Below are 25,907 nucleotides of genomic sequence, written 5' to 3' on the forward strand. Positions count from 1 at the left end.
AATTTTAAGCTAATTATCTACAATTATGTTTTTCTGAGTAATTATATTAGAGATTACAATTGACATTTTTACACAATCTTGATCAATTACATACAACCTACTTAATTTTAACAGTATGTGGAAATGTGTTCCAATATACCCTTTTACTCTTTTCCTTCCTCACTCCTTTATACTATAATAATACTAATGATATATTTCTTGCATATGTGTGGGGGGAGTATATGCATATCTGTATGCATATTCACAAGTACATGAGCACACTTGTTTGTAGAAGTGTACATTCTCACATGTGTGTGTAGAGGCCCAGGGATGGAAGCACAGTCTTGCTCAATCACTGTGTCCCTTATTATTTGTCTCTCAGTTGAGCCCAGGGCTTGAGGATATGACTAGTTTAGCTAGTTAGCTTGCTCCAGTGATCTACCTTCCTAGCTGTGGAGTTACAGGCAGATGGCTAAGGGTGCCCTGTAGGTGTCAGTTCAAGCAGTGATCTGTGAAGATTTGAGAATAAAAACTTAGTTCGGATTGGCTTCATTAACTTGGATCAAACCTGGGGAGTCTGATGCCAGGTAGTTTGTTGTCAGCATATTTAAAACACTCAATACAATTTGGTAAGAAGTTTCCAGGCTACAATTATTCCCATTCCAGATGAACAAGAAAGCTTAAGCTTTGTCTACATAGAAGTTCCTTTACAGGTACAAGTGACCATGAGGGTGGTTTCTATAGCTAAAAGGTCTAGAATTTAGTGTGGTCTCTGGCTGAGATAGCATAGAGGTCAGCAGTGCATGTGACAGCTCTCCTAAGGATGGGTTCCATTAACTGGGAGCTAAAGATATAGGTCTAAGGAGGGAAGAGGCTGGGTGAGGTCTGTGTCTGTAGCACAAGGTGGGTGAGGTCTTTCTCTATGGCACAAGGTGGGTGGGTGGGTGAGGTCAGCACCAGATGGCCAGCATTCACATGACTATTTTGTGGGAGTGCCATCCCACTTGTAATTCTAATGCAGACATAAAAATCCCATAGCAACCAAATTAGCCACAGTTAACATCTATGGAGCTCTGCATTCAGCTGAGAAACTATGCCTCAAGGAATAAGGTGGCAAACAATTGAGAAAGACTCCTAGTGTCAGCCCCTGGCCTCTGTGTATGTGTGCTCACACATGTGCAAACACACAGGAACCACAAATACATACTTATGCAATATGCAAAAAAAAAAAAAAGCCTCGTAATAACTCACTTAAACTGACCGCATATGTAAGGAGTAGTGTTTTCCGCCCACCGCTGGTCTTGTCCCGCCGCCACAACAGCCCCAATTAACACACAGAGACTCTGTATTTGATATAATGCTGTTGGCCAGTTACTTGTTTCTTATCGGCTAGCTCCATCTAAATATTAACCCATTTCTGTTAATCTAATATTTCCACGTGCTTTTGTCTTACCGGGGAATGGGGCCTGCATCTGATCTCCCCGGCCTCTCCATGTTGACTCCCCCTCGCTACTTCCTTTTTCCTCCTTGTCTCCTAGTCCCTCCTATCTTCCTTTCCTATTGGCCAACAGTGCTTTATTCATTAACCAGTATGAGAAATATATACAGAATAACATCTCCCATCATGCATATTTACTTAAATCTCCAAATATCCATTAATCAATTAATTATATATCTTCTTCTAGAAGAAATACATATATACTTGCAAGGAGTTATTTTGGAAACTTCTATTTTATGTTTATTGGTATATGATATGTAAATATTTCTTCACATAAATTTATTTATTTTTTACCTTAATGTAGCTAAGTTGGCCAAACTGCTCATTTATATTCTAGGTATATTTTAGCAGTTTAGCAGAGTAAATCAGATGTTAAAGAAGAAAATAAGAGTAATACAGTAGTAAGATTCCAAGAAGAAACAAGTCAGGAAATGGACAGCTTTTGATGATCTTACTGTCACATTTTTCTAAGTTGTATTTGATTTCTTTACTGCATACACTTGTATGTAAGGTGTTTTGAATAAAAGTTATATTATACTTCTAAGTTAGCTTTCTGTATTGGAAAAAAACATCCTACTTTTTTGTCCCAGTTCCATCTAGGCTTTGTTACTTATTCATAAGTAGACATTTAAAACCAACCTCCCTTTATATCAAAGGTGAGGCAAATGATCATATCCGCATGTCTCCTTTTCTGTAGAAACTGCCCTTGGTGCACTAGCAAGAGTCCTGAGAGAAGACTGGAAACAAAGTGTTGAGTTAGCTACAAACATCATTTATATCTTCTTTTGCTTTTCTAGGTAAGTATAAAGATTCTAATCGATCTCTGTTGTTGTCTGCCTGTACCAATGTGTAGCCATTGGATCTCTCCGTTTTTGTGTATTTGTCCATGCTCCGCTTCTTATGGCTGTCATTTTACTCTTATTCTTTCATTATGTCTACACTCCCCTATTCCTGCACACATACACATGTATGAGCACATGCATATACATGCACACACACCTTCATAAACACTCCAGTTGGCATAATAGTTTGGAGTGATATTATGGCTCTGGAGGAAAATAATCTCAGTTTGAATGCAATGTCTTACTCACTATGTACTCTTAGCTATTGTATTAATATCCCTGGACCTCAATTCCTGTGTAAAATTTTCATACTAATAGCCATACAATTTTCTGGTAGTTTTTAGGATTAAATGACTCAATTAAAATAGTTGGGTTAAAAGCCTGGTACAAAGTATTCTTGTACTTATATATACTTAGGGACATGCAAATATACACATATTTATTATACACATGCTTCTGTATTTCAATTTTTATCAATTTAGTACATACTTAGGGGACACAGTTTGATAGTTTGATTATATGTGATAATATGTAAATGATTAAATCAGGGTGGTTGGCATTTCTAGTACATGAACACTCAACATTTCTTTGTATTGGGCATGTTTGAAGTCCTCTCTTCTAGTTCTTTCTAAAATATATTATAAATTGTTGTTAACAGTAGTCATCCTAATGTACTGTAAAATTAGAACTTATTCCTCCTATGTGACTGTATGTTGTTTTTGGTACCTATTATCCAACTCCCCTTTATTCTCCCTAGTTTTAGCCTTTCCTAATTTCTAGAAGTCTCTAGTCTACTCTCTTTATATGAAGTCAGATTTCCTTCCACATATCTGAATAAGGAAATATGACATTTGCCCTTCTTTGTTTGACTTATTTTAACATAATGTCCTCTAATTCCATTCATGTGTCTTATAAATTATGAAATTTCATCCTTTGAATAGTTGAATATATTCTGTTTACATGTATATATTAATAAAGGTGTTATTAATATTTTATAGAGATTTCTAATCGATTATATTTTAATAATAAACCAGCATTAGCAAAGAAATTTTCCTGAATAAATTGTTTAGCAAATATATATAAAACCTGATTACTAATATGTTGCTAGTTTATTCTCTCTTATCAGCTTTGTACAACGAATAAAATGAGTACCTAGCATTATCATAATATTAGTTTTGTAGTAAAACATATCCTGAAAATATCTTAGTAGTTAATATTGTGATTAATCATGAAAACTTAATAATCATTTAAGGTGAAGGTAGCATGTTGACACATATTTAAGATAATCTCATAATTTCAATTTCAAATTTTCTTATTATACTGTGGTATATTCATTCATTGAAATGTGTGTCAAACTTATGTTTTATATGGTTTATGACATTTGGGCCAAAACCAAAACTCCTATATGAACAAAATGTATTCTTTTTAATGTATATTAAAATCTCTTATTTGAAGCTTTTCTCATTTTCATGGACTCATCACTCACTATAAAATTGGAGCCCTGTGTATGAATATCATTGACCATGAGTTAAAAAGACATGAGCTTTGGCAAGAAGAACTTTCAAAGAAGAAGAAAGCTGATATCCTTTAGGTGCCATTTTTTTATTGCTGCCTATGATTAGATGTTTTGGATGGGTAGGGTGGGTTTGTTCTTTCCGTCTTTAATTCCTGTCACATTATTTAGAAATCATGTAAGCATGTGTCAGAGGTAAAGACAGAGATTGGAATAAATACAGTTGACAGATACTTTGTCTGTTCATATATGACTAGTTATTGAGGTAGAAGAATGAAGGCAGCCACATTGCTGGATAATTAAATAAAAGATTCTTTAAGTGACTGCACTATTGTGTCCTCCATGACCCCTGTGTTTGGAGAAGCATGGCTCACCACTGCTGCTTATATGCTTCCAAGTCTTTCATACTGAATATAGTGTAAGGATGTTCTTTTCAACATTACAGTAATCTCAATTGAAGATACTTATATTGTCTTTATAGTTTAATTCTAGCTCAAAAGTCTTTGACTATTTATACCTGTCTTAACATAACATTCTCTCCCTCCCCTTACATTTTTCTCCCCTCTCCTCTCTTCTCTCTCTTATTTTTGGAGTGAGGGTTTCTTTGTATAGGCCTGATCATCCAGGAACTTGCTTTTTGTAGACAGACTGGCCTTGAACTCACATATATCTGCCTGCCTGTCTCCCTGGAGTGCTGGGATTAAAGGCATGCAACTCTACTGCCTTGCTTGAATATCTTTCTCTTGAAATCTTTAACCTGAACAAGGTGTTAAAATGCTTTAGATTTAATCTGCATATTTGAATATTTTGGATGTCTGTCTGAAGTAGAGTCTTTTATTTTTAACAACATCAATTTCTGTAAAGAAAGTAATCTTTTTAATAGGCCCACTTACAGTCTGCTAGAAGTTATAGAATTGGCAATTTTCATAAGATATTTGCATGTAATTACTGAAAATGCAAGTACTTTGTGAAGTTCAAATAATTCATTATTCTAGGACTCCAAGAAAATTATGAGACCTTTGGCTAGCATGTCCTATTATGCACAGTCCTGCATTTAAGATTCTTGTTGAACTGTTGGATGGGGAATAAAGATGCAGCCAGTTTGTCACCACACATGTCTTTAACACTCCAGAGGCAGAGGTATGTGGATCTCTGTTTGGGGCCAGCTTAGTATACATAGTGAGTTCCAGGTCTGCCAGAGTTATATAATGAAACCCTGTCTTAATAAGTAATATTTTGCATATAAAACATAATATACTGTTCTGAAAGAAGTTTTCAGTAGATTTTCTTCCCTTCAGTTCATGCTGGTAATCCTTAACTTGAGTTTTACTTGATGAAGACCTTGAAAATCAAACGTTGAGAAAGGATTATGATAAAACCTTTAAGAAGTACCAGGGACTTGTGGTAAAACAGGAACAGCTATTGAGAGGTACGTGCTCCAAAACACTTCTGAGACCTGACACTAGGAAACTGATATAAACTTTTAAAGTATTTTTCATTTAATAAAGAATAAATCCTGTTTATAAGATTTGTTGAGTAGTAAGTAGTAAGAGACTTTAGTATTATATGGTTTTGCAGTCACTTAAGATGCAGTCTTAAGATTTAGTTAGACTAATATGATTCCTTTAAGTGAGTATTCAAGTCCTGGTTTATAGTCAGTGGATTTGGTTTATTTCATTGCTTATTTGATGAACTTGTACATGGAAATGTTAGTACTGGATAAGTTTTCATTTCCTGATAGATTTTGCTTTTCTAACCAGTTGTTTTGTTTGCATGGCAGTGTTAGGGTCTGAACCAAGGGCTGCACAGTTAGGCAGGCATCTTCCTGCTGCACCATGTCTCCCCCAACTTGTTTTAAAGATTTGAGGTTGAGTGGCTAAATTCAGCCTATTGCAGAAAAAGACACCTTTTCAATGTAAAATGTTTAAAAAGACTAGACATAGTAACTTCTAACTTGGTTACCATATCAGTCATAATACATTAGATCTCTAAAAATAATTGTGTTGTTAGAATTTTAAAATACTGAGCTGATTTTTTAACATGTAAAATAGTGAACTCTATTTCTAACCAAAAATATGCAAATGTTTTATGTTTAAACAATTTTATTGAGAGATAATTTATAAATAGTATACTATATACTATTAAAATACAAATTGGTAAATTTTAATGTATGCAAATAGTTATGGGACTGAGACCATATTCAAGGTAAATATGTATATCACTCCCATAGCTTCCTTATATATGTGTTGCTTTTCCTTCAGTTTTGTTCCCCCCCCCTCTTCTATAGTATTTAGAGGTATAAATGTACTTGTTTGGCCAGAATAAAGATATGTCCATGTTGTTGGATTTATTAGTAATTTTTCCTTTTAATTATTCATTGTAATTCTCTGTATTCTCTTGCTTATAGTCATTGGGGATCTTTCCAGTTTTAGCAATTGCTATCTATATTCCTTTGATTAATCATCTATAAAACTGTATAGAGCAGATATCATCATTCCTGTTTATATCCCTAGAGATAACATAGTAAGCAATATTTAGCTTCATAGAAGACTAGCATTACATAGAAGTGGTTTCCCTGCAGTCCTACCCAATGCTCCACCATTAGAATATAAGAGTCTCAAATTATTTTATTGAAAATGTGAGCTAGGTGGTGGTGGTACACACCCTTAATCCTAGCACTTGGGAGACAGTGGCAGGCAGATCTCTTGAGTTCAGGGCTACATAGAGAATCCCTGTGTTCAAAAGCAAACAATAACAAAAATGAAAGAAAGAAAGGAAGAAAGAAATAAACGAAAAAGACTGATATGATCAATCTTATTAATTTTAGTTAATTTATAGTACATTGTAGTTTTGATTTAAATTTACCTGCACACTGTCAAGAGTCTCCATAAATTCTATCTGCATATCTTTTGTTGAAAGCTCCTTTCATCATGTCTTTTGTTTATTCCTTAGTGGGATTGTTCTCTGTATGTATATGTCTGTATGTGCTTGTATGATCTGTTTTATACAAACCTTTACAAAATACATGAATTACAAGGACTTTCAGTATGTGATTGTATCTTTTCACTTGCTAAATAATGTCTTTTGAAGATCAGAATTTCTTATTTTTCTGAATTACAATTTGTTTAGTTTTTTATGGATCATGATGTTTGGCATTGCATCTAGATTATCTTCCCTAACTGGATGTACAATGATTTTCTCTTCTGTTTTTGTTCTAGAAGTTCTGTCATTTCTGGGTTTGCAGTTAAGTCGCCGATGCCTTTTAAATACATTTGAATGATCAGCTCTTTATTTGTTTTGCATATGAATGTGTTATTATTTGTGCACTATTTATTTCAAATACTTAATTTATCTCAAAGACTGAATTGCATTGCCAAAAAGTCACTTGTCCGTATATGTGCATGTCTTCTTGGCACCCTGTCCTCTTCTGTCCATTACTTTTGTGTGGTTTATTACTGGTAGCACAATGTTCTGATTATACGAAAGGGTTTATATAATTTTGTTTTAAGTGTAAAGCAGAAAGAAAGAGACTTATTCATTGTGGTCACATGTGGAAGAGAATGCCTTTGGTGTCTGAAGAGAAATCAAAGTTTAAATAGAGGGTCAAGGATTTGCACATGTAAGCAGTCTTGGTCAAACCCACTATTGACCCATCCTTGTCTAGGTTTCAGTCTCACTCTGTAAGGTGATCTGACAAGTTGTTAGAACTGTATGAAATCTCCTCAGAAACAAGTTCCCCTGTGGCTGTTGCCTTCTTCTCTCAGCATGAGATTCCTAAGGAAATCTTTGGGGTTCCTTGTTCAGTAGTCTGCTTCTGAGGCTTTAACCTGTCACCATTCCTGCCAGAACTCTACATTTACCCACTTCATGTCTCAGCTCCTTAATCTTGAGGGGAACATTTCCATGTCTGAAACAAATATAATATACAAAACACAAGGAAGGATCAAGGTTAGAGTGTGTTTCATTGGTGCCAAGTATCCATACATAAGAACCATTTTTCATAACTTCTTGGCATTTAGTTACTTTTGTAAGGTTGGCACAAGCAATTTCATCTTGTTGGTTTGAGAAAAATCTTATCATAAAGTCTAGGCTAGCCTCAAAATTAGCTTTTCTAATGATGGGATTGCATGCCCACCATGACTGTTTCAGTTCTGACAGTCTCCCCCACACTTGCCTCAAAACTTTCTGAAGACATGGTTGACTAACCGTCTGGTGGTTTGTTCTCTAATGTTTCACAATGCTAGGGAAAGACTGATCTGGGTTGGTCCGATTTGGACCCACAGTAGGGAAGAAGATAAGTGACAGATGTCAAGGAGTTAGTGCCAATAAGTCCGTTAGGTCCAATTTAAGCAATGGAATATAGAATATATGGTTTACCTCAAGTCCATTCTCCTTTTTCTGTGGGTAATATCCTAGCATTTCAAAAATGTTTAGGTTCCCTTGTTCAGACTCTGTACTCTGTAGAATGTTAACAGTTTACTTATAAGACTTTACAGAAACACAATTATCAAGTTATGCACAATGGTTCACTAGAAGACTTTACAAAGAGCATAGCAATAAAATTAAAACTACTTTGAAAAAAATAAGTAATTGGGTACAGACTTACAAATATCAGTTTTTAAAAGGCTTACATAGTTTTCATGTATGAGTTGTCTCACTTTCTCATACAGGTGCTGTGGCTTCTAGAATCTTTTAATCCTTAGAGTTATCTCAGGCTATTTATCCTTTCCTATGGCCAGAGGGAAACAGGGCATGTTATGGCCCACTGTGCTGTTAGCTCAGATTAACTGATGAAGCCACTATTACTATCTCTCCTTTAGCTACATATGGCTGCTGCAGATGCATTGTGCTGAGAAATAGCTCTTCACTACTTTGCTTGAATGAACTTTACCTGTTTTTAACTTGGTTAACTTTGCATGATATGCAAAGTACATGTTTCTAGTCAGATGTGTAGGGTATCAAATGTGTGAAAATCACTTTAAAACAGTTGTTTTCAAAGCAGTTATTTAAAGACTGCAGCACAAGATGATCATTTCTTTAGCTTATTTGAGCTTTAATTTGTTCCATTTTGTTGTTGTTATATGGAAGCTGAGGTCATTTGTTTAAGAGTTTCGTTCTAGAACACAAAAGTTCCATCTGACGGTAACCCACATATTTTCATATGTTTTGTTTTCATTTATAATTTTATTTAGTTAAGATTAATTTCCATTTGGGGGGTTGTTTTTAACCCATAGGTTATTTACACAGTGTCATTTTGTCCAGATAAGTGGGGATTTTCCAGAGATCTTAGTGTCATTGATATCTAATTTCACTATCATCAGAGAAAATGCTTTATGTGCATTCACTCCTCTGAGACTTACTGAGACTTATTTTATGGTGTGGGATATAATCTTTCTCAGTGAAGGTTGTATGTACGCTTGGATCTTCAGCCTGCTGTATTCAGTGAGGCTCCTGTAAATGCCAATGAGAAATTGACCATTTGTTTAAAGTCATCTCTGTTCAAGTATATATCATTAACTTGTCTCAAATTAAGTTTTATGTCAAGTGATATTTCATTTTATGTTTAGTGATAAAACTATTTTTTTTCTGCCTGCATGTGGTGGCAGGTACTTGTAATCCTACCTCTTAGGAGGGGGCTGCAGGAAGATAACAGATTTAAGGTCAACCTGGGCTACTTAAGCAAGGCTCTATCTCAGAACATAAAAGCAAGCAAACAAAAAACACTTTCCTCTCCTCCTTCCAACTGGAAAATCTGTTACATTATAAATCCTATATATATATTTTTATTGAAATTTAGCTTATGACATTTTATAATACAGAAATGAGTTTAAACATGAATGTTATAGTAATCATTTGCATTGATTTTATTTGTGGGCATATAGTATTCCTTGTCTCCTCTTAACGTCTATCAAAGGGATTTCTTTTAATATTCTTTGTAAGTCAAGGTTCACTGTTAAAGATGCTTATTTTTTTTTAATCTTTTGACAGTTGAAAATACCGTTGTCATTCTTTTTAAGCATTTCCATGGGGTTTGGAATTCTAGAGACAACATTTCCTTGTACTCTGATGATGTTGGAATTCTAGGTTGAAAATTTACCCTATTAGGACTAGAGAACTGGCTTAATGAACACTGGCTGCTTTTCTGTAGAATCCAGGTTTGATTCTTTTCTGTGAACTTTTGGCTTCCATCAGACCCTTCAGTCCATCTGCTTTGCTCAGAGATTGGTCAAGTTCTGCCTAGGTTTTTTCCTTATGTGGTGATACAGACACTGCCCAGACAATGTACTAGGCAGTCACGTGACTATTTCCCTTGTTTCCTACCACTTAGTAAATTACTATACTTCATTGTTTGATGTCTGGCATTGTGAAAACTTTAGTCTGTGTATTTTAGTCTTTTGTTGTTTGTTTCTATGACAATTTAAAACCAATGCCTACTATAATGAAGTAGTTCAGAGTGGCTCTTTTAAAACCATGAAAATTATCCTGTCACAATTTTGAAGGTCAAAAATCAAAGTGATCTCAGGACCATGTTTCTTCTGTTGGTTCTGCAGAAGATTGGTATTACCTCTTTGTCATTTTGATATCTCTTAGTTGTCTGATACTTCCTGGCTTCTTGTTAATCACTCCAGTGTCTGCTTCCATCTTCAACTAGGATTTCAGCCACTGGATTAAGAGTTTTCCCTAAAATTCATTATTGCTTCATTTTATCTACTACAGTTACAAAATTTCTATTCCAAATAAAGCCCAATGCTGAGGTCCAACTAAATTTTAGGTAGCCACTGGTCAACTCACTATGTCTACATTGGCCATTCACAGAAGGCTTCTACATGCTTTCAACACAACTTTTTATAGTCTTAGATTATCTTACATGGAAGCTTGGCATGATCCAGCAGTGTAAATGACTAAGCTTGAGACTCTGCTGGGCTTGTGTTTTCATTTAATTCTGTTGCCTCCTACCTGTGTAGACGGGAAAAGTTACTGAAGTTATTATATATGTCTAATTTTTCCATCTATGAGATGTTTATGCTATTTTGCTCATAAATATTTTAGAATTAAAATGAGTTATTCACTTTTGTCAAGTAGCATAATAGCTGTCATACAGGCAAAAATAATTTGCCTTTCTATTGCAAGTATTTGCTAAATAGATGTTTATCAACTTAATTAATATATTTAAGCATATGCATATATTCCATCTTCTTTGCATTAAGGTTTCAAGGTGGATGAAAGAGGGCTGGGGAAGGTGATATATGCCAATGACTCTAGCATTGGGGAAGTTTACATGGGAAGATGACAAGTTCAGAGTCAGCTTGGCTAATGGTGAATCCCTGTGTAAACAGACAGAATCATTACATGAAATGTTAGAAAAACGAGTAACATTCAGACCTTAAAGAGAAGGCAAAAGGATTATAATCATCAATAGCCTACATAATTTTGACAGAAAAAGATCTTTCAAATGTTGCTGTGAAACTTCCTATCAACATACCGTATAATTCTCACTTTCAGAAGGGAAGAGTCTTGAGTTACTATAGGAAACTGACATCTTTATTCTAAGCGTTTAAAGGGAATTTTATTTAGAACTAGTAGAGTTTTCCCTTTGCTCCATCTGACATAACAGTTATACTTCTTGACTCTTGTAGTGACTAATAGGAGTTTGAATGTGAGAAATAGATACTTTTGTACTCTCAAATGTGGGTATAGCAAGTCTCACAGTAACTGCTGGAGATTGAAATTTTGTTTAATGATATCTTTCCTTATTTCTGTATGTATAAAGTTATTTCACCTGTTTATTATTTGCTGATTTATACATCTTTAATTGCCATTTAGTTACTGTTGAGCTCTAAGCTCCTGGAGAGTGTGATCCATTAGATTTATTTTTATGAACTCAGCTTCATAAGAATATAATGTTCATAGGACACATGTGACGTGGAAGCAGAAATGAGGCTCCTGGGGAAGGAAAAGCACAAGGAGGGTTGGGTATGGCACAGAGGGGAATTAACAAACACAAAAGACATAAGAAAATGCCAATGAAGGTACTATATGGTGTGCTAACTAAAACTATAATAAAGTAGAGCAATTAAAGGAACATTTGCTTGATAAAGCTTGAATGTTTTAATTATGTTAAAAATTTTAAAAGAATATAGAACTTTTTTAGAACTGTGTCCATGACCTTGGTAAGGAGAAGTGATTTATACCATTATTGATTATGCCAGTCATTCACCTTTCATGTGTTTTCTGTCCTAGTTGCTCTTTATTTACTTCTGAATCTTGCTGAGGACACACGCACAGAACTGAAGATGAGGAACAAGAACATAGTCCACATGTTGGTGAAGGCTCTTGATCGGGACAATTTTGAGTTGCTCATTCTAGTTGTATCATTCTTAAAGAAACTCAGTATTTTTATGGAGAATAAAAATGACATGGTAATGTACAAAGCTCTTTCAAATGGTCTATATTAGCTGTTTTTAAGTTAATGTATTCTGATAAAGCATAAACATTTTCTACCTCTACTAAGATAACAGCAGCCAATATCATTATCATTCTAGATAATTGATGTTTTCTAGGTAAAAAGTGCTTTAAATATGCCATAAAATAGATATACATGATATCTTAAAAATGATAGCTTAAACTTCAGGTTCATTTGGTGTTAAACTATTTTACCTCTTACATTTTTGTTTTTAGTGCATTCAATTTAGCCCAAATGTTTATATTTTAGTATGATGGTCCTGGAGTGGTTAAGCTACCAACATGATTCCAGCATTAGTGTTTGATTTACATTTAAATTCAGTACTATCATTGACTCAGAAGATAGAAATCAGTGCATCTCATCAAACGTCATTTTTTTGAGGGGAAGGAAAGAATGAGGTTTGGCAAAGTTAATTTCTCATCCAGAGTTATGAGAAGTGTTTAATCCTATGAGAATTCAGAATTTTACTTTAGACAAACATGTTTCAGTTTTGTGTGGGAGAAGTGCCCCTATATGTGATAGCATCTTATGGAATTGGTATTTTAGAACTCAGTTAGACAGTACATGCATGACTACATGTAGTCTCTTTAGCTTCCTGATTTTACCCTGAGATAGCAAAGGATCACAGACACTAAGTATTGCCCTTAAATGTGACTGTAGAGGCAGCTTTACATATCTGTTTGTTCTTTGCTTCCTCTGGGGGGTGGGAGGCAGGATGGAATTTAATCTTTATTTTGTTGTTATTGTTTAGTTGGTTGGTTTGGGGGTTCTTTTGAGAAAAGGTGTCATTTATCTCAGGCTTTCCTCAAACTTAAGTAGCAAGCTTGGTCTTGAACTACTGATCTTCTGCCTTCACCTCAAAAGTGCTGGATTGCAGGTGTGTACTCCTAATCCCATTATTTTTGTTTTTAAGCAAGACTAAGAACAATTTTTAATGACTTAATTGAGAATTTCATGTCTTTATATAATGTGTTTTGATCAAATCTGACCCACATTCTCTTCAATTTCTCCCCTGCTCCCACACCCCACTTTCCTTCCCAACTTCATGAACTCCTTTTCTTTTTGTTTTTAAGTCTATTGTGTCCCTTTAGTGCTACCGGTATGAGCATGGTGTAGGATGACATACTAGAACATGGCCAGTCACTCAGGGCTACATCCCTTAAGAAAACTGATTCTTTCTCCCCAAGCTGCCATCAAAGCTTCTCAGCTTGGAAGGTACTAACAATAATCTCACCTTCCCCATGTGTATTTTTGATGGACTTATATGTTCGTCATGTATTTTAATGTAAATTTATATATTCTTGGTGTATTTTAAGGTAAATTTATATATCCTCATATGTTTTGAGGTAAACTTTCTTTTACCTTAAAATCATTTTAATTGGTGTTGTTATATAATAATTATCATAAAGTAAAGATATAATTATATTAACCTGCCATCTCATTTATGTAATATGAGTGAATCAGTTAGCAGGTGTTTTAAGAGCAATGTAAGAGGATGTAAGTTGTATGGACTTACTGGTTTTTACTAATGACTCAATTTTATTATATATTTTGGACACAAAGCTTATATCAGTTATATGTTCTATGTTTTTTACTCTTTTCTGTAGCTTATCTTTTTCATTCTCCCATGAAGTTTTTAATTCTGGTGATGTCTAGCATATAAAAATGCTCTTAATGCATTGTATTGAAGCAATCTTCATTTAATTCACAAGAACAGTCTTCAAGAAGATTTGTGGTTGTTTGAGTCTGGTCATTTTGTTTTGAGTTAAGTTAGAATATGGTATGAAGTATATGTCAAGATGTGCTTTTGGGGTTAAGAACACATGCTCTGGGTGGTGGTGCACACCTTTAAACCCAGTAGGAGAATCTTTGTGAGTTTGAGGCCAGCCTGGTTTGCAGAGCATGCTCCAGGACAGCAAGAGCTACACAGAGAAACTCTGTCTCAAAATACAAACCAACAACACAGGTGCTGTTTTTGCAAAGGGCCATCATTTCCTTCCCAGCATTGATACTGAGAAGCTAACAACCTGATGCTCCAGTTCCAGGGGCTCTGACCACCTCTGTAGGCATCTTACATGCATTTCATTCTCATACAGACAAGCAGGCAGGCACTCACATACACATAAAATAAAAATCTTCTTATAGGCATTGGTGGTACATGCCTTTAATCCTAGCACTTGGGAGGTAGAGGTGAGCCTGTGAGTTTGAGGCCAGCCTGTCTACAGAGCTAGTTCCAGGACAAGTTCCAAATCAATACAGAGAACCCCTGACTCAAAAAACCAAAAGAAAAAAGAAAAAAAATTGCTTTTGATGTCATCTTCAGTCTTGTTTCAGATCTGGTGTTAAAAGATGCTTTTTCATCATTAAATTCTCTTTATATTGTTATTGAAATTGCTTTTGCACTATATTATAAGGCAATTAAGTATATATCTATGAGTCTATTAAAGATTTCCCACTACATTCCAGTGCCTGTACGTGTGTGTGTGTGTGTGTGTGTGTTATTGATGCTTTGTTTTCTTTTTTTTTATGCATATAGAGTATTTGTAATTGATGCTTTGTAAGCTTTGAAGTCAGGTAGTGCAGAGCCTCAAGTTATTTTTTTTTCGAATTGCTCTGTTTATTATTTATATCTCCATGTTCATTTTAGTGTCTAGTGTCTGCCCAATAGTTTGGTTCATGATATTTATAAATATTTCATTTTTCTCTAAAATCTATGAGATTTCTCATTGTAGACATGAGGTATTTTTACAACCATGTTTTTCTGGTTGCTACTTAAAAAAAAAAAAAATAGTACTTCCATTGCCAGGAAGATAGTGGTAATTCTGTTTGTAACTTCTCTTAATACAGGTGCTATAATTTTCTAGAGTAGATGTCAGCAAAGCTTTGCTTCAAATGGCAGCTGATATTTTATACTGTGTATATCATATAGTCTGTCTCTGTTGCATTGGCCATTGGGGGAGCCATAGACTGTAAACTAATACATGTAGATCTCTCCCAGTGAAACCCGAGGGAACTCAATTTTTAATTTCATGGATCATGAAATAGTCTGAAGTTTTATTTTTTTAGTTATTTAAAAATGTAATTGGTTAGGGATATATAGTGGCAGGAGTACTTGTTTGTTTTTTCAAAACATATATATATATATATATATATATATATATATATATATAGTGTTTAAAAAGAGAAAGAAAGAAAGATGGCAGGCCAGATTAGTTCTACTAGATTCTATAACTGATCCTCAATCCAAAATTTTAGCCAATTCTTGTAGTTCAGGGTCACTCCTGATTTTCATACGATTTCAAAATCATTTGAATTAAATATAACAAAAACTGATGTTTTACATTCAATGTCCCAGGCTTGTATTTATATTTACCGGTCTTCGTTAAAGGCATCAACAAATACCTTATTGACTGTGTAGGGAAAGGGCCTAAGGCCTCTTTTCTTATGTGTATACCTTCTTATAACACTGGTCTTTGACTATCATCTGTAACCTTGATTTCATGGGGGTTCCATGCCAAAGAACTTCTCTGAACTATCACCCTTTGATCTTAAAATTGCAAAGAAAAATATGCTATGTATAAGATAAGATTGATTTCCCCAGACAAACTATGAACCTCCATAATCTAAGGTTTGTGTACGTTTCTCCTAATCTCTATCCACTTTATCCTGTGCTCATAGCAAAACACTTATGATTCTCTAAGTATTGCCTCTCTACTAGCTGCTTTTGGCCTGTATTTACAGTGCTTTTCTTAACCAGAAACAAACTCATACCCATTAAGACTTTGTTCTTAATTTGAAGTCATCTCTTCTTGATACATTAATGATGTTTTTTCATGATGCTTCCAGAGACTTCTGTACATTTGTGTGTTTATCACATTGCATATTTGTTATTTGTTCTATTTGTCCACTCTTTTCAGGCAGAGGAAATCTTGAAAGCCAAATGAAACCTTGTTTATTCTTGTAGAAGCCTGGAATGTTACTGGATCATGCTCAATTATACAGTGTTTTCAATGATCGAATACAATTTGTTTTCCAGTTGATGATGAAAGGGAATGAATGATATTGGAGTCTATGATTCCTCCTTAAAAGTTTGATTTCAGGGTTTAAAAAAAAAGTTTGATTTATAGGTTGTATGAGAATATAAGCTAATACATACTTATGAAATAGTTACTCATTCAAATAAAACAGACTGTGTACCTCTTTTATTTTACATTACAATCTGTTGTAAATGTGTTTTATTTTTTACTATAGGTGGAGATGGATATTGTTGAAAAACTGGTAAAAATGATACCCTGTGAGCATGAAGATCTCCTGAATATCACCCTCCGCCTTTTATTAAACCTCTCATTTGACACAGGCCTGAGGAACAAGATGGTACAAGTTGGGCTTCTCCCAAAGCTCACTGCACTTCTGGGTATGCTTTAACATTTATGATGGTGTTTCTTGACATTTCCAGCATTGTTGGAAAACTGAGCTTTTGAACTTTGTGTAGAAAGACTTCTAAGCAAAAATAATCTCTAGTAAGTTCCTCAATTACTACATATTGAAGTTAAAAAAAAAAAACTGAGATTTATAAAGCATAATGTATCCCAGCATTTCCTAGGTGTAGAATGAGCTGGAATAGAAAAGTTAAACCTTTTGACTTACTCCTTTGTATGGTTTGATGTGAAATACCCCCGTAGATTCTTGTGTCTGAAAACTTGGTGCCCTGGTGTTGTTTAGGAAGATGTGAGGTTTGCTGAAGGAAGTAGTCACTGTGGGCGGGTCTTCCCACCCACTCTCTGCTTCCTGACTGCCAATGCATGACTAGCAGCTCCTGATCCTGCTGCTCTGACCTGCCATTTCAAAGAAATACCTGTTTAGGTTTGGTGCACATTTTTAACTGGATTGTTTCACTAACTACCGAAACTTTAAAGTTCCTCTATCAAATGAAAAGTTTATAAATGTACTTTTCCATTCTATAGATTGTCTCTTTACTCTGCTGTTGTGTAGAAGCCTTGGAATTTTTATATATTCTTATCCACTTTGGCTTTCTTACCTAAGCTTCTGGGACCTTTTCCAAAAGGTCATTTTCCATTATAATGTATACTTCTCTTGTAATTTTGTCCAATAGTATCATAGTTAGAGGTCTTATATTTAAGTCTTTAATACATTTAAGTTCATTTTCATATATAATTATTAAAAATGTCTAGTTTCTTCTGCACGTGTATAATTACCTCTAGTGCTATCTACTGGGGAGCTAGTCTTTTTCTAATCTTTTGTTGGGAATCAGTGTCATTCATGTAGATTTGGGTTTGCTCCTAGGCTCTCTCTTTTATTTTACTTTTTTGTCTTATTTTTATTCCAATAACCATATTATCAAATTATTGTATCTTTATAATAGGTTTTGAAAACAAGTAATGTCTCCTGCTTTTTATTTTCTTCAAAATTGCTTTGATTGGCCAGCATTTTGTGGTTTTATATGAACTTTAATATTATTTGTATTAGCTCTGTGGAGAATGCCATTGGTATTTTGATAAAGATTGTACAGAATCTGTAAAATTCTTTGGATAACATGGGTATTTAGCAGTATTATTTTCCCATTTCAGGAGCATATAATCTATTTCCTGTGTATGTGTGTGTGTATATGTGTCCTTCAGTGTCATTCATAAATATTTTATAGATATTATAGAGCTCTCTTATTTTGGTTAAACTTCATTACCAGGTATCTTTTTACCTTTTAAAAAATAAGGTTGCATCATTCTTGTCTATTTTTATATTCACTATTTGTTTGTTATGTAGGAATTCTACTAATACACATACGCACACATGTTCATTTTGTATATTAGACATTTGTTGAATTTTTAAAATTAAGTTAAATGGGGTAGAATGTTGGAGATTTTCTACATATGAGATCATATAATTTGCAAATGATTGCAATTTAGAAGGAAATATGTTGTCCATTCAGTATATTATCTATGGGCTTGTTGTATGTGGTTTGCATTATATTTAAGTATAATGCCCTTACACATATTTACTCAGAGTATTTTTGTTCTGTTAAATGTTTTAGTGTGCTTTGGTTTTTGTCTAATCAGATAATTAGATTTTTCATTCTATTTATGTGGTATATCATGCTTATTGATTTGTGTGCATTTCTGGCATGAATATCTCTTGATGGTGGTGAATTGTTTTTATGTGGTAGTGAATTAATATTTTAGTCGGGAATATGTTTTCATCTAGATTATTACCCAGACACTTGTTGTTACTTGTTTGTTTGTTTTAACTTTCCTTTTATTTAGACTTTGTGTCTTTCATATCATGCATATCAATTTCATTCATTTTCTAGTCCTCTCACATCTGCCCTCTACCCTTGCAACCTCCATAAAATAAAATTTAAGAGAAAAAAAAATAAAAGGAAATTTAAAAAAGTAAACCTCGTCATGGAAGCTGTAGTGTGCCTCAGTGGGTCTCTCAGTAAACTGTTTTATCCATATATCCTTGCTTGTAGGTGTTCATTGCAAAGAGTCATTGGTTTGTTTCAAGGCCTCTGGTTTCTACTACACTATTGATGCTGAACCCTCACTGGGACTACCCTTGGACATCCTATTGTTGCTCTGTGTCATGGAGCTCCTGCAGCTTTGGGTCTGTTGGACTGGCCCCTTCCCACAGATCATAGATGGGTTGTATGTTGGGTGGGCCATTCCATAAACCTGGTGCTGGGCTGTGTTGGTAAGCCTGCCAGCTCTCATCCTCACCACCAGGGTGAGCTCTCCAGCATTGTCCTGACTAGCTCACCCCTTGGAGTGATGAGCAAGGGGCAGGGCCAGTTCCCCTGCTTTCAAGCCCTCAGGGTTGACTGTCTGGCACTTATACCATCAGAGCCAACTCTACTGTGCTGCCCAGGCCAAGTGCAGGGACCACTCTCCCCAATGCTGAAGCTGGTGTGGGCAGGAACAGCTAGCTAGCTCTTATGACCTCAGGGCCAGCTCTCCCAGCAGCCTCAGGCATGGGGTGAGGTGAATCTCTCCCACCCATGCTACCATATGGCAGATGAGGGGTGGGGAGAGGGGGGCGATGTCTCACACTCATTCTCAGATGCCCACCCCTCTACTCCCTCATCAGCAGGATCAACTGTACTACCCAGGGGAGGTGCAAGACCGCTTCCTCCCCAGAGTTATAACTGGTCAGCTGGAGGTGGTGGAGGTGTGTGTGGGGGGGGGTTGTTTTTTAATGTTGTGTATTTGTCAAGTTTCTACTCAGGGTAACATTGGGTTTCTTTTTCAGTTTCCTTTTTAAATAGTTTGAAAGGAATTGGTATTAGTTCTCTAAATGTGTGAAGCCTTATGGTTCTGGGATTTTTTTAATGGGAGAATATTCTTTATTTTTGATTGGTTCTACTTATCATTAGTCTATTCAAATACTCTGTCTTTATGATTTAATTATGATAAGACATACATTCCAAGAATTTGTCCATTCTTTTGAGTTATCAAATTTGTTGATTTATCATTCATAAGAATGTAATACAATTCCTTGTATTCCTATGTAGTAGTTAAAATACCTCTTCTGTCTCTAATTCTATTTAAATATTTCCTCCATTTTTTCTTGTCCAGCTAGAGTGTAATTTTTTTCTTTTCATAAAGCCAATTCCTAATTGTGTTAATCCTTTATATTTTTAAATAATTATTTCATTTATTTTATTTTTTTCTACAACGACCTGTTTTTGTATTGGTTTGATTTATCCTTGCTTTTTGGTTTTTTTTTTTGTTGTTGTTGTTGTTAGCTTCTTGAGATGCAATGATAGGTTGTTTGAGATATTCTGATTTTTTTTTATAGAGGCATTGATTGCTATAAAAATTCCCTCTTAAACTGCTTTTCCATATCCTTTGGGTTTTGGTTTCTTGCTGCATCTTACAAGGTTTAAAGGATTGGCCTGATTGGCAGCAAGGGAATCATAGGAAAAGACACAGACACACATAGAAAAAGCTGGGATCAGGCAGTCTATACAGTATTTGGGTAGGGTGGGAAGAGACTGGGAGTGTCAGTGGACATTTTCTGAACACAATGTTAACATTCACACTCAGACCAGATGAAAACTGTGTTATTCCTCTGAGCCCCATTTACCTGGGGAAAAGATTTTGCCAATTTCTCATCTAGCTCAGGCTTTGGTCCTTAATGGGGCTGCCTCATTTCAATAGCACACATCCACGCAGGGCTTCTTCCATGCCCCACAGCATTTGTGTGTTCATTTACATTTGTTTTTGGAATCATTTTAAATTTCCCTCTTAATTTCTTCCTTGACTTATTAGTTGTTTATGTATGTTAAATTTCTATGTGTTTGTATGGTTTCTCTTGTTACTGACTTCTAGTTTTAGTACATTGTGATGGAATAAGAGACTGCTATTTTAATTTTTTTTTTAATTTGTAAAGGTTTGTTTTGTGTCCTACCTACCCTATGATCTGTTCTGGAGTGTTACAGGTGTCGTTGAGAAGTATATGGATTTTGCAGCTCTTGGGTGACATGACATGTTTCATAGATGTCTTTTAGGCCCATTAGTTGTCAGGCAGAGGTTAACTCTTGTGACTCTATATTGGCTTTTTTGTCTCTGTGAGTGGTAAGCTGCTCTATGATTGCATTATGTGTTCTTTCAGTGTTAGATGCACGTGTTTCTGATTGTTTCCCTCCTTCTACAGTTAATTCCCTTATCATTATAGAATGACTTTCCATGCTTGTCTTTACTGCTTTTGATTAAAATTACCTCTTCTGATATAAACATAGGTGCTAGAATAACTCCTTTATATAACCCATTTGTGTTTAAAAAAAGCACAAATATTCTGTAACCTTAAAAATTTAAACATTTAAATCTGTTTTTAAAAACAATTAAACATCCTGTAATGTCTTTTTTGTAATATCAAAAATAAAGTGCCCTTTATGTCTTTAAAAAAAAAAAAAGAACCCATTTGTGTGATATATCCATCTTTTCCTCTTAGCTTTTTAGTACATATGTGTCCTTGGAGGTAATCATCTTATAATTGAACCTCTCCATTTTTATTGCATGTTTTTTAGCATATATGTAAGTATGCATGTATGCACACACATGCACTTGTGGTAGGATGTGCATATGCTTTCCACATTGTGCCTATGCTGATCAGACGACATCTTACAGGCATTGGTTCTTTCCTTCTACCAGGTAGAACCCAGGGATTGAACTCAAGCTGTCAGGCTCAGTGACAGTGCCTTTACCCACTGAGCTTATCTTGAGAGCCTTAATTGTGCCTTTTTCTAAAAGTCCATTGTTGGGGCTAGAGAGTTGGCCCTGCAACTGAGAGCAGCACTTCTTGCTCTTACAAAGAACTCAATTAAATTCCCAGATGGCTTACAAGCATCTGAAACTCCAGTCCCAGGGGATCTAATGCTCTTTTCTGACCTCTGTAGGTACCAGACACACACGCCCACACAGATGAAACACTTGTACACACACAAAAAAGTGAATGCCATTGTTGCTCTTTGTTATACTTGGAGAATTTAATTGGTTAAATTTAATGTCATTATTCATGACAGGATCACCTATAGCCATTATATACCTTGTTTGGGGATTTTTTTTCCTTCGATATTCCTGTCTTATTTTCAAATATGCTTGTATTTCAACCCTCCCTGCATTTTGAATTTCTTGTATTCTAATTAACTTCTTTTTAATATTTCTTCTCTCTTAACATGCTAACATAGTTATTATTTTATTGGGCTTTCTTTCTTGTAATACCATAAAATTTCCATGTTGTCTTCTTCTGCTTTGTCTGTGTGAATCTTGCTGTAAGCCTGCTGTCATATAACTTGGGATACCTTTGAATATGTTTGTTTCTCTTATCCGGCTTCTGTAAGAAGCCTGTCTTTAAACTTAGAAGCTTGCTTATGCTTTGTGTATATTATATGTAGTTGATGTGAAATTGTAGTCTTTGACCCTTCTGTATTTAGCTATTTGAATTTGTTTCTAGGTTTAGAGGTTTTCTGTTATTGCCTTTGAATAAACTTTCTGCTGCTCTGGCTGCTCAAGTCTGTTTTAGTCTGGTAGCCCCAGCAGCTGCTCTTCTGAGATATCTTAAGTTCATTGTCACCCTTTGTTCACTCCTATGACTGTGTCTTCACATAGCCTGTCTTTGTACTTGGATCTGTTTTGCTGTTGATGCTTCTGTCACATTTTTCATGTCATTTAGCATGCTTTCTAGCTCAAGGATTTGTTTGGATTTTGTTGCTTTATTCCCCCTGCTTATGGCCTTATATGTTCTTACAGATCTCTTTCTGTTTACTTGAATTTGAATTCTCAGAGAATAGCAATTTTAAGTTTTCCATGAGTTCATAAACACCAGTTGCTTAATCCTTACCGTGTGTTGGTGGTGGGAAAGTAGGTTTCTGAAATTTGCTGATATTTGTTGGAATAGCATGAATGCTTATGCTCTTAACCATTAGATAAAAGCCATTCCCTGTCATCTGTTCACTAAGACAGGGTGCTTTTTGTCTGTAACCCTGTGGTCACTATTGCTATGTCACCACTAGATGGTGCCCTAAGTACAAGTTAGCAATGTGTCAATACCTGGTTGTGCCTTCATTGTTTCTGCTGTAGAAACCAAACCCAAAGCCAAGTTTGTCTTAAGTGTGAACTTGCTGTGTTGTTTAAGATGAAGTGCATGAGTGCTTTAAAAACATAATTTACTACTTCAAGCCTTTATCGGAGCCAAGGAAGATAAAAATTTTCATTTTTATTCATTTCCTGTGTTTAGGAACAGCGGGATTTTACTTGGTACTTAACATGAAAGGACTGATCCTAAACTCAGAAGTAAGAGTGGTATCTGTTTGCTGCTTCTCCTCCTCTCAAGTAGACATTCTTTCTGCTATGATGCCTGGGTTTAGAGACCATATGAAGCTGACAGTCTCCTGATCACCTACACTACAGTGCTAGATTACACCTGGACCCAGAGCCTGTTGGGACCATTGTGTGACCAGAACCCAACCTAAGACTTCTGTAGCTAGCCACAGGCGATGACAGCTAGAATACAATTCTGTCTCATTGGAGACTTGGGTCTCATTATGCCATGCCAACAGGCAGGTTTAGAGGCTCTGTAGACATCAGCCTGGGGCCAAGGACTGTTTGGATCCACTGATGCTGGGTTTTACTCACTTAGCATTGATCTATGCTTCATTTACTTCTCTGCCCTCCAGAAAAAAAAGCCATTCTCTGTTCTATGGCACAAAGTCCAGGAAAGGACAGTAGAGCAATCTGCTGATTGCCAAGGCATACATAGTCCAGAGAGTCTATTTAAAGCCATTGGCCTAGGGACACCAGTCATGGAATTCTGTTCAGTGCTGTGTTTCACTGTGCATTCACATGGTATAGGTTCTTGCTTTAAGGTCTAGAGTGAATTCCCTTTCTTCCACAAGTGTAAGATGTTTCCTTGAATGCTGCTTTGCTTGTGTTTGGGGAAAGTGAGACATGAGCAACTTTATGTTTTGCTTTCTTCAGTGTATCTTTGTGATTGTGATTATTACCCTAAAACCGAGTGCTGTGATCTCTCACCTGGTGTCCTTCACTCTGGGGAGGTCAGTTCTCACAGAAATGTGTGCCTGACTGGTGTGCGGGCAGGAAGACCACACTGGAGGCTTTACCCACATGTTACTCTACATCCCTGTTAGCTTTCATCCCAGACAGTGCTCTTAGTGACTTAGTGCTCTTAGTGCACTTAGTGACATATTCTCCTCCCAAGAGTCCCACCCTGGAACATCTTCACACTGAAGACTAGGTTTCAATGTCTGGTTTTTAGGGTGATATAGCCTTTCAATTTGTAATGAGTCTTTAAAAATCAATTACTTGTGTGTGCTATTAAAGTGGAAATGGTGTGATTAAAAGCATGAACTGAAGTGACTGTGTTCAAGTGACATTACTGGAGTTTTAGGCAACTGACTGATCTGAGGGTTGGTGGTGAAAGCAGGAAGAGATGGGAAGGAAAGATAAAGGGGTTTGGTGATCCTAAGTGCATATTTGGAAAGAGAAAATTAGGAAAAGGGAAGGGATATACATAAATAAGTAATCTTCGGCAAGCTATGGTCTTGTTGATCACTGTCTTGTTTCTGCTCAGAGTCTCATGAGAGTAGCATAGTTCCCACAGGATGACTTCTGCACTGGTGGGTGGAGGTGGGATTTCACATTATCATAGAAAGTCGTTTTTATTTGAATGGTAGCCTGTTGGCTCCCAGTTATTCAGCAGTGCTTTGGCTTCTTATCCTATTATAGAGTTGCTTCCTGACTAATTCTCTTGATGACGTTGTCTTTAAGACAGTGACTAAATACCAGGCATTTTATCCAGTGTTTAATTACCCTATGGGCTGAGTAGGAGTTGGTATGTTTCAGCAAAAGCATTTTCTTAGTGCTGGCTATGCTGGGTATGCATAGCTATCATTATCTTTTATTCAAGTTTACAGTTCTGAAGATAATGTATAGTACAAGGCTATAAATATTATTAGCATACTCAAGAATTTTCATTTTCTGAATGGCTTCAAGATGTTGCATAGTTTCATTTAATATAGTTTTCTTACCCCTCTGCTTGGTCATCATGTCTCGTTTCTTTTGTACCAGGAGAATGTGGATAGCAGCAATTTCCCTCTCATATAATGAATGTTATTTCTAATCTCCTGAGGTTTGGGAAACTGACAACTGAACTTACTTGAATTGTATATTTTTTAAATGAATTCCAAATTAATTTCTCAAGGGTTTTCATCCTGGTAATAATATTCTGATGCTTTCAACATGTAACTTGTAATATTTTGAATGAACAAATCTGCTTCTCTCATTGTCCATCTCTGCTTCATTGAAAGAGATTGCATTTCATGTATACTTGACTTTTTGATATTCCATTTGTTAGCGTATTGGTTTTGTGTGTAGAAAATCGAATCTTCAGTTCCTAATACAATAAGCTAACCTTTCCAGTGGAGTCTTTAGGGATATATTAACATGTTTGATATTCGGCCATGAAGCTTATGTAAAAAAGTATGGTACTAAAGTATTAGCCAAGTGATGCTGGCACACACTTTTAATTCCACCAATCAAAAAGCAGAGGCAGGCGGAACTCTGTGAGTTAGAGGCCAGCCTGGTCTATAGAGTGAGTTCTAGAACAGGCTCCAAAAGCTACACAGAGAAACCCTTTCTCAAAAAGAAAACTTCCTTTGTCTTCCTTTTCTTGTCTGCTATCAGATTTACTGAGTTCTTCTGTTACTTTCCAAATGTTTTGTGAGGACCCTTTGCTTATTCCTGCTCAGCCAAGTCAGTTAACAGCCTTTGTGTCCCATCCTCTCTGCACTCTGGCCTGCTTACTGACCATCTAGAAGGTGGCTCACATGCTGCTGTCAGTGAGTATGATGATATGCAAGCTGTTAGACTTAGAAACCTTGGCTTTACTTACATGTTGTTTTCAGGCTTTCAGTAGTGTTAACTTTCTAAAAATGTTTAAAGGGTCTTTTCTTTTCCTTTCTTTTCTTCTCTCTCTTTGTCTCTCTCTCTCTTTCTCTCTCTGTTTCTCTCTGTCTCTCTGTTTCTCTCTGTCTCTCTGTCTCTCTCTGTCTCTCTCTGTCTCTCTCTCTCTCTCTCT

At 35.7% G+C, this 25,907-nt stretch overlaps 1 protein-coding gene across 3 annotated transcripts in view; it reads left to right on the plus strand.

Moving 5' to 3' along the window:
* The window catches only part of Kifap3 (kinesin associated protein 3), a 126,645-nt gene that overhangs the window by 27,135 nt on the left and 73,603 nt on the right, over positions 1–25,907 (plus strand). For all 3 annotated transcript variants that reach the window (XM_051186126.1, XM_051186124.1, XM_051186125.1), the window contains exons 6-10: positions 2,175–2,274; positions 3,775–3,899; positions 5,163–5,261; positions 12,074–12,252; positions 16,548–16,710. In XM_051186126.1, the coding sequence (XP_051042083.1) occupies positions 2,175–2,274; positions 3,775–3,899; positions 5,163–5,261; positions 12,074–12,252; positions 16,548–16,710 (666 nt within the window). The remainder of the gene's footprint in view (positions 1–2,174; positions 2,275–3,774; positions 3,900–5,162; positions 5,262–12,073; positions 12,253–16,547; positions 16,711–25,907) is intronic.

This window comes from Phodopus roborovskii, unplaced genomic scaffold, assembly GCF_943737965.1.
Source record: "Phodopus roborovskii unplaced genomic scaffold, PHOROB, whole genome shotgun sequence".
Taxonomy (NCBI): domain Eukaryota; kingdom Metazoa; phylum Chordata; class Mammalia; order Rodentia; family Cricetidae; genus Phodopus; species Phodopus roborovskii.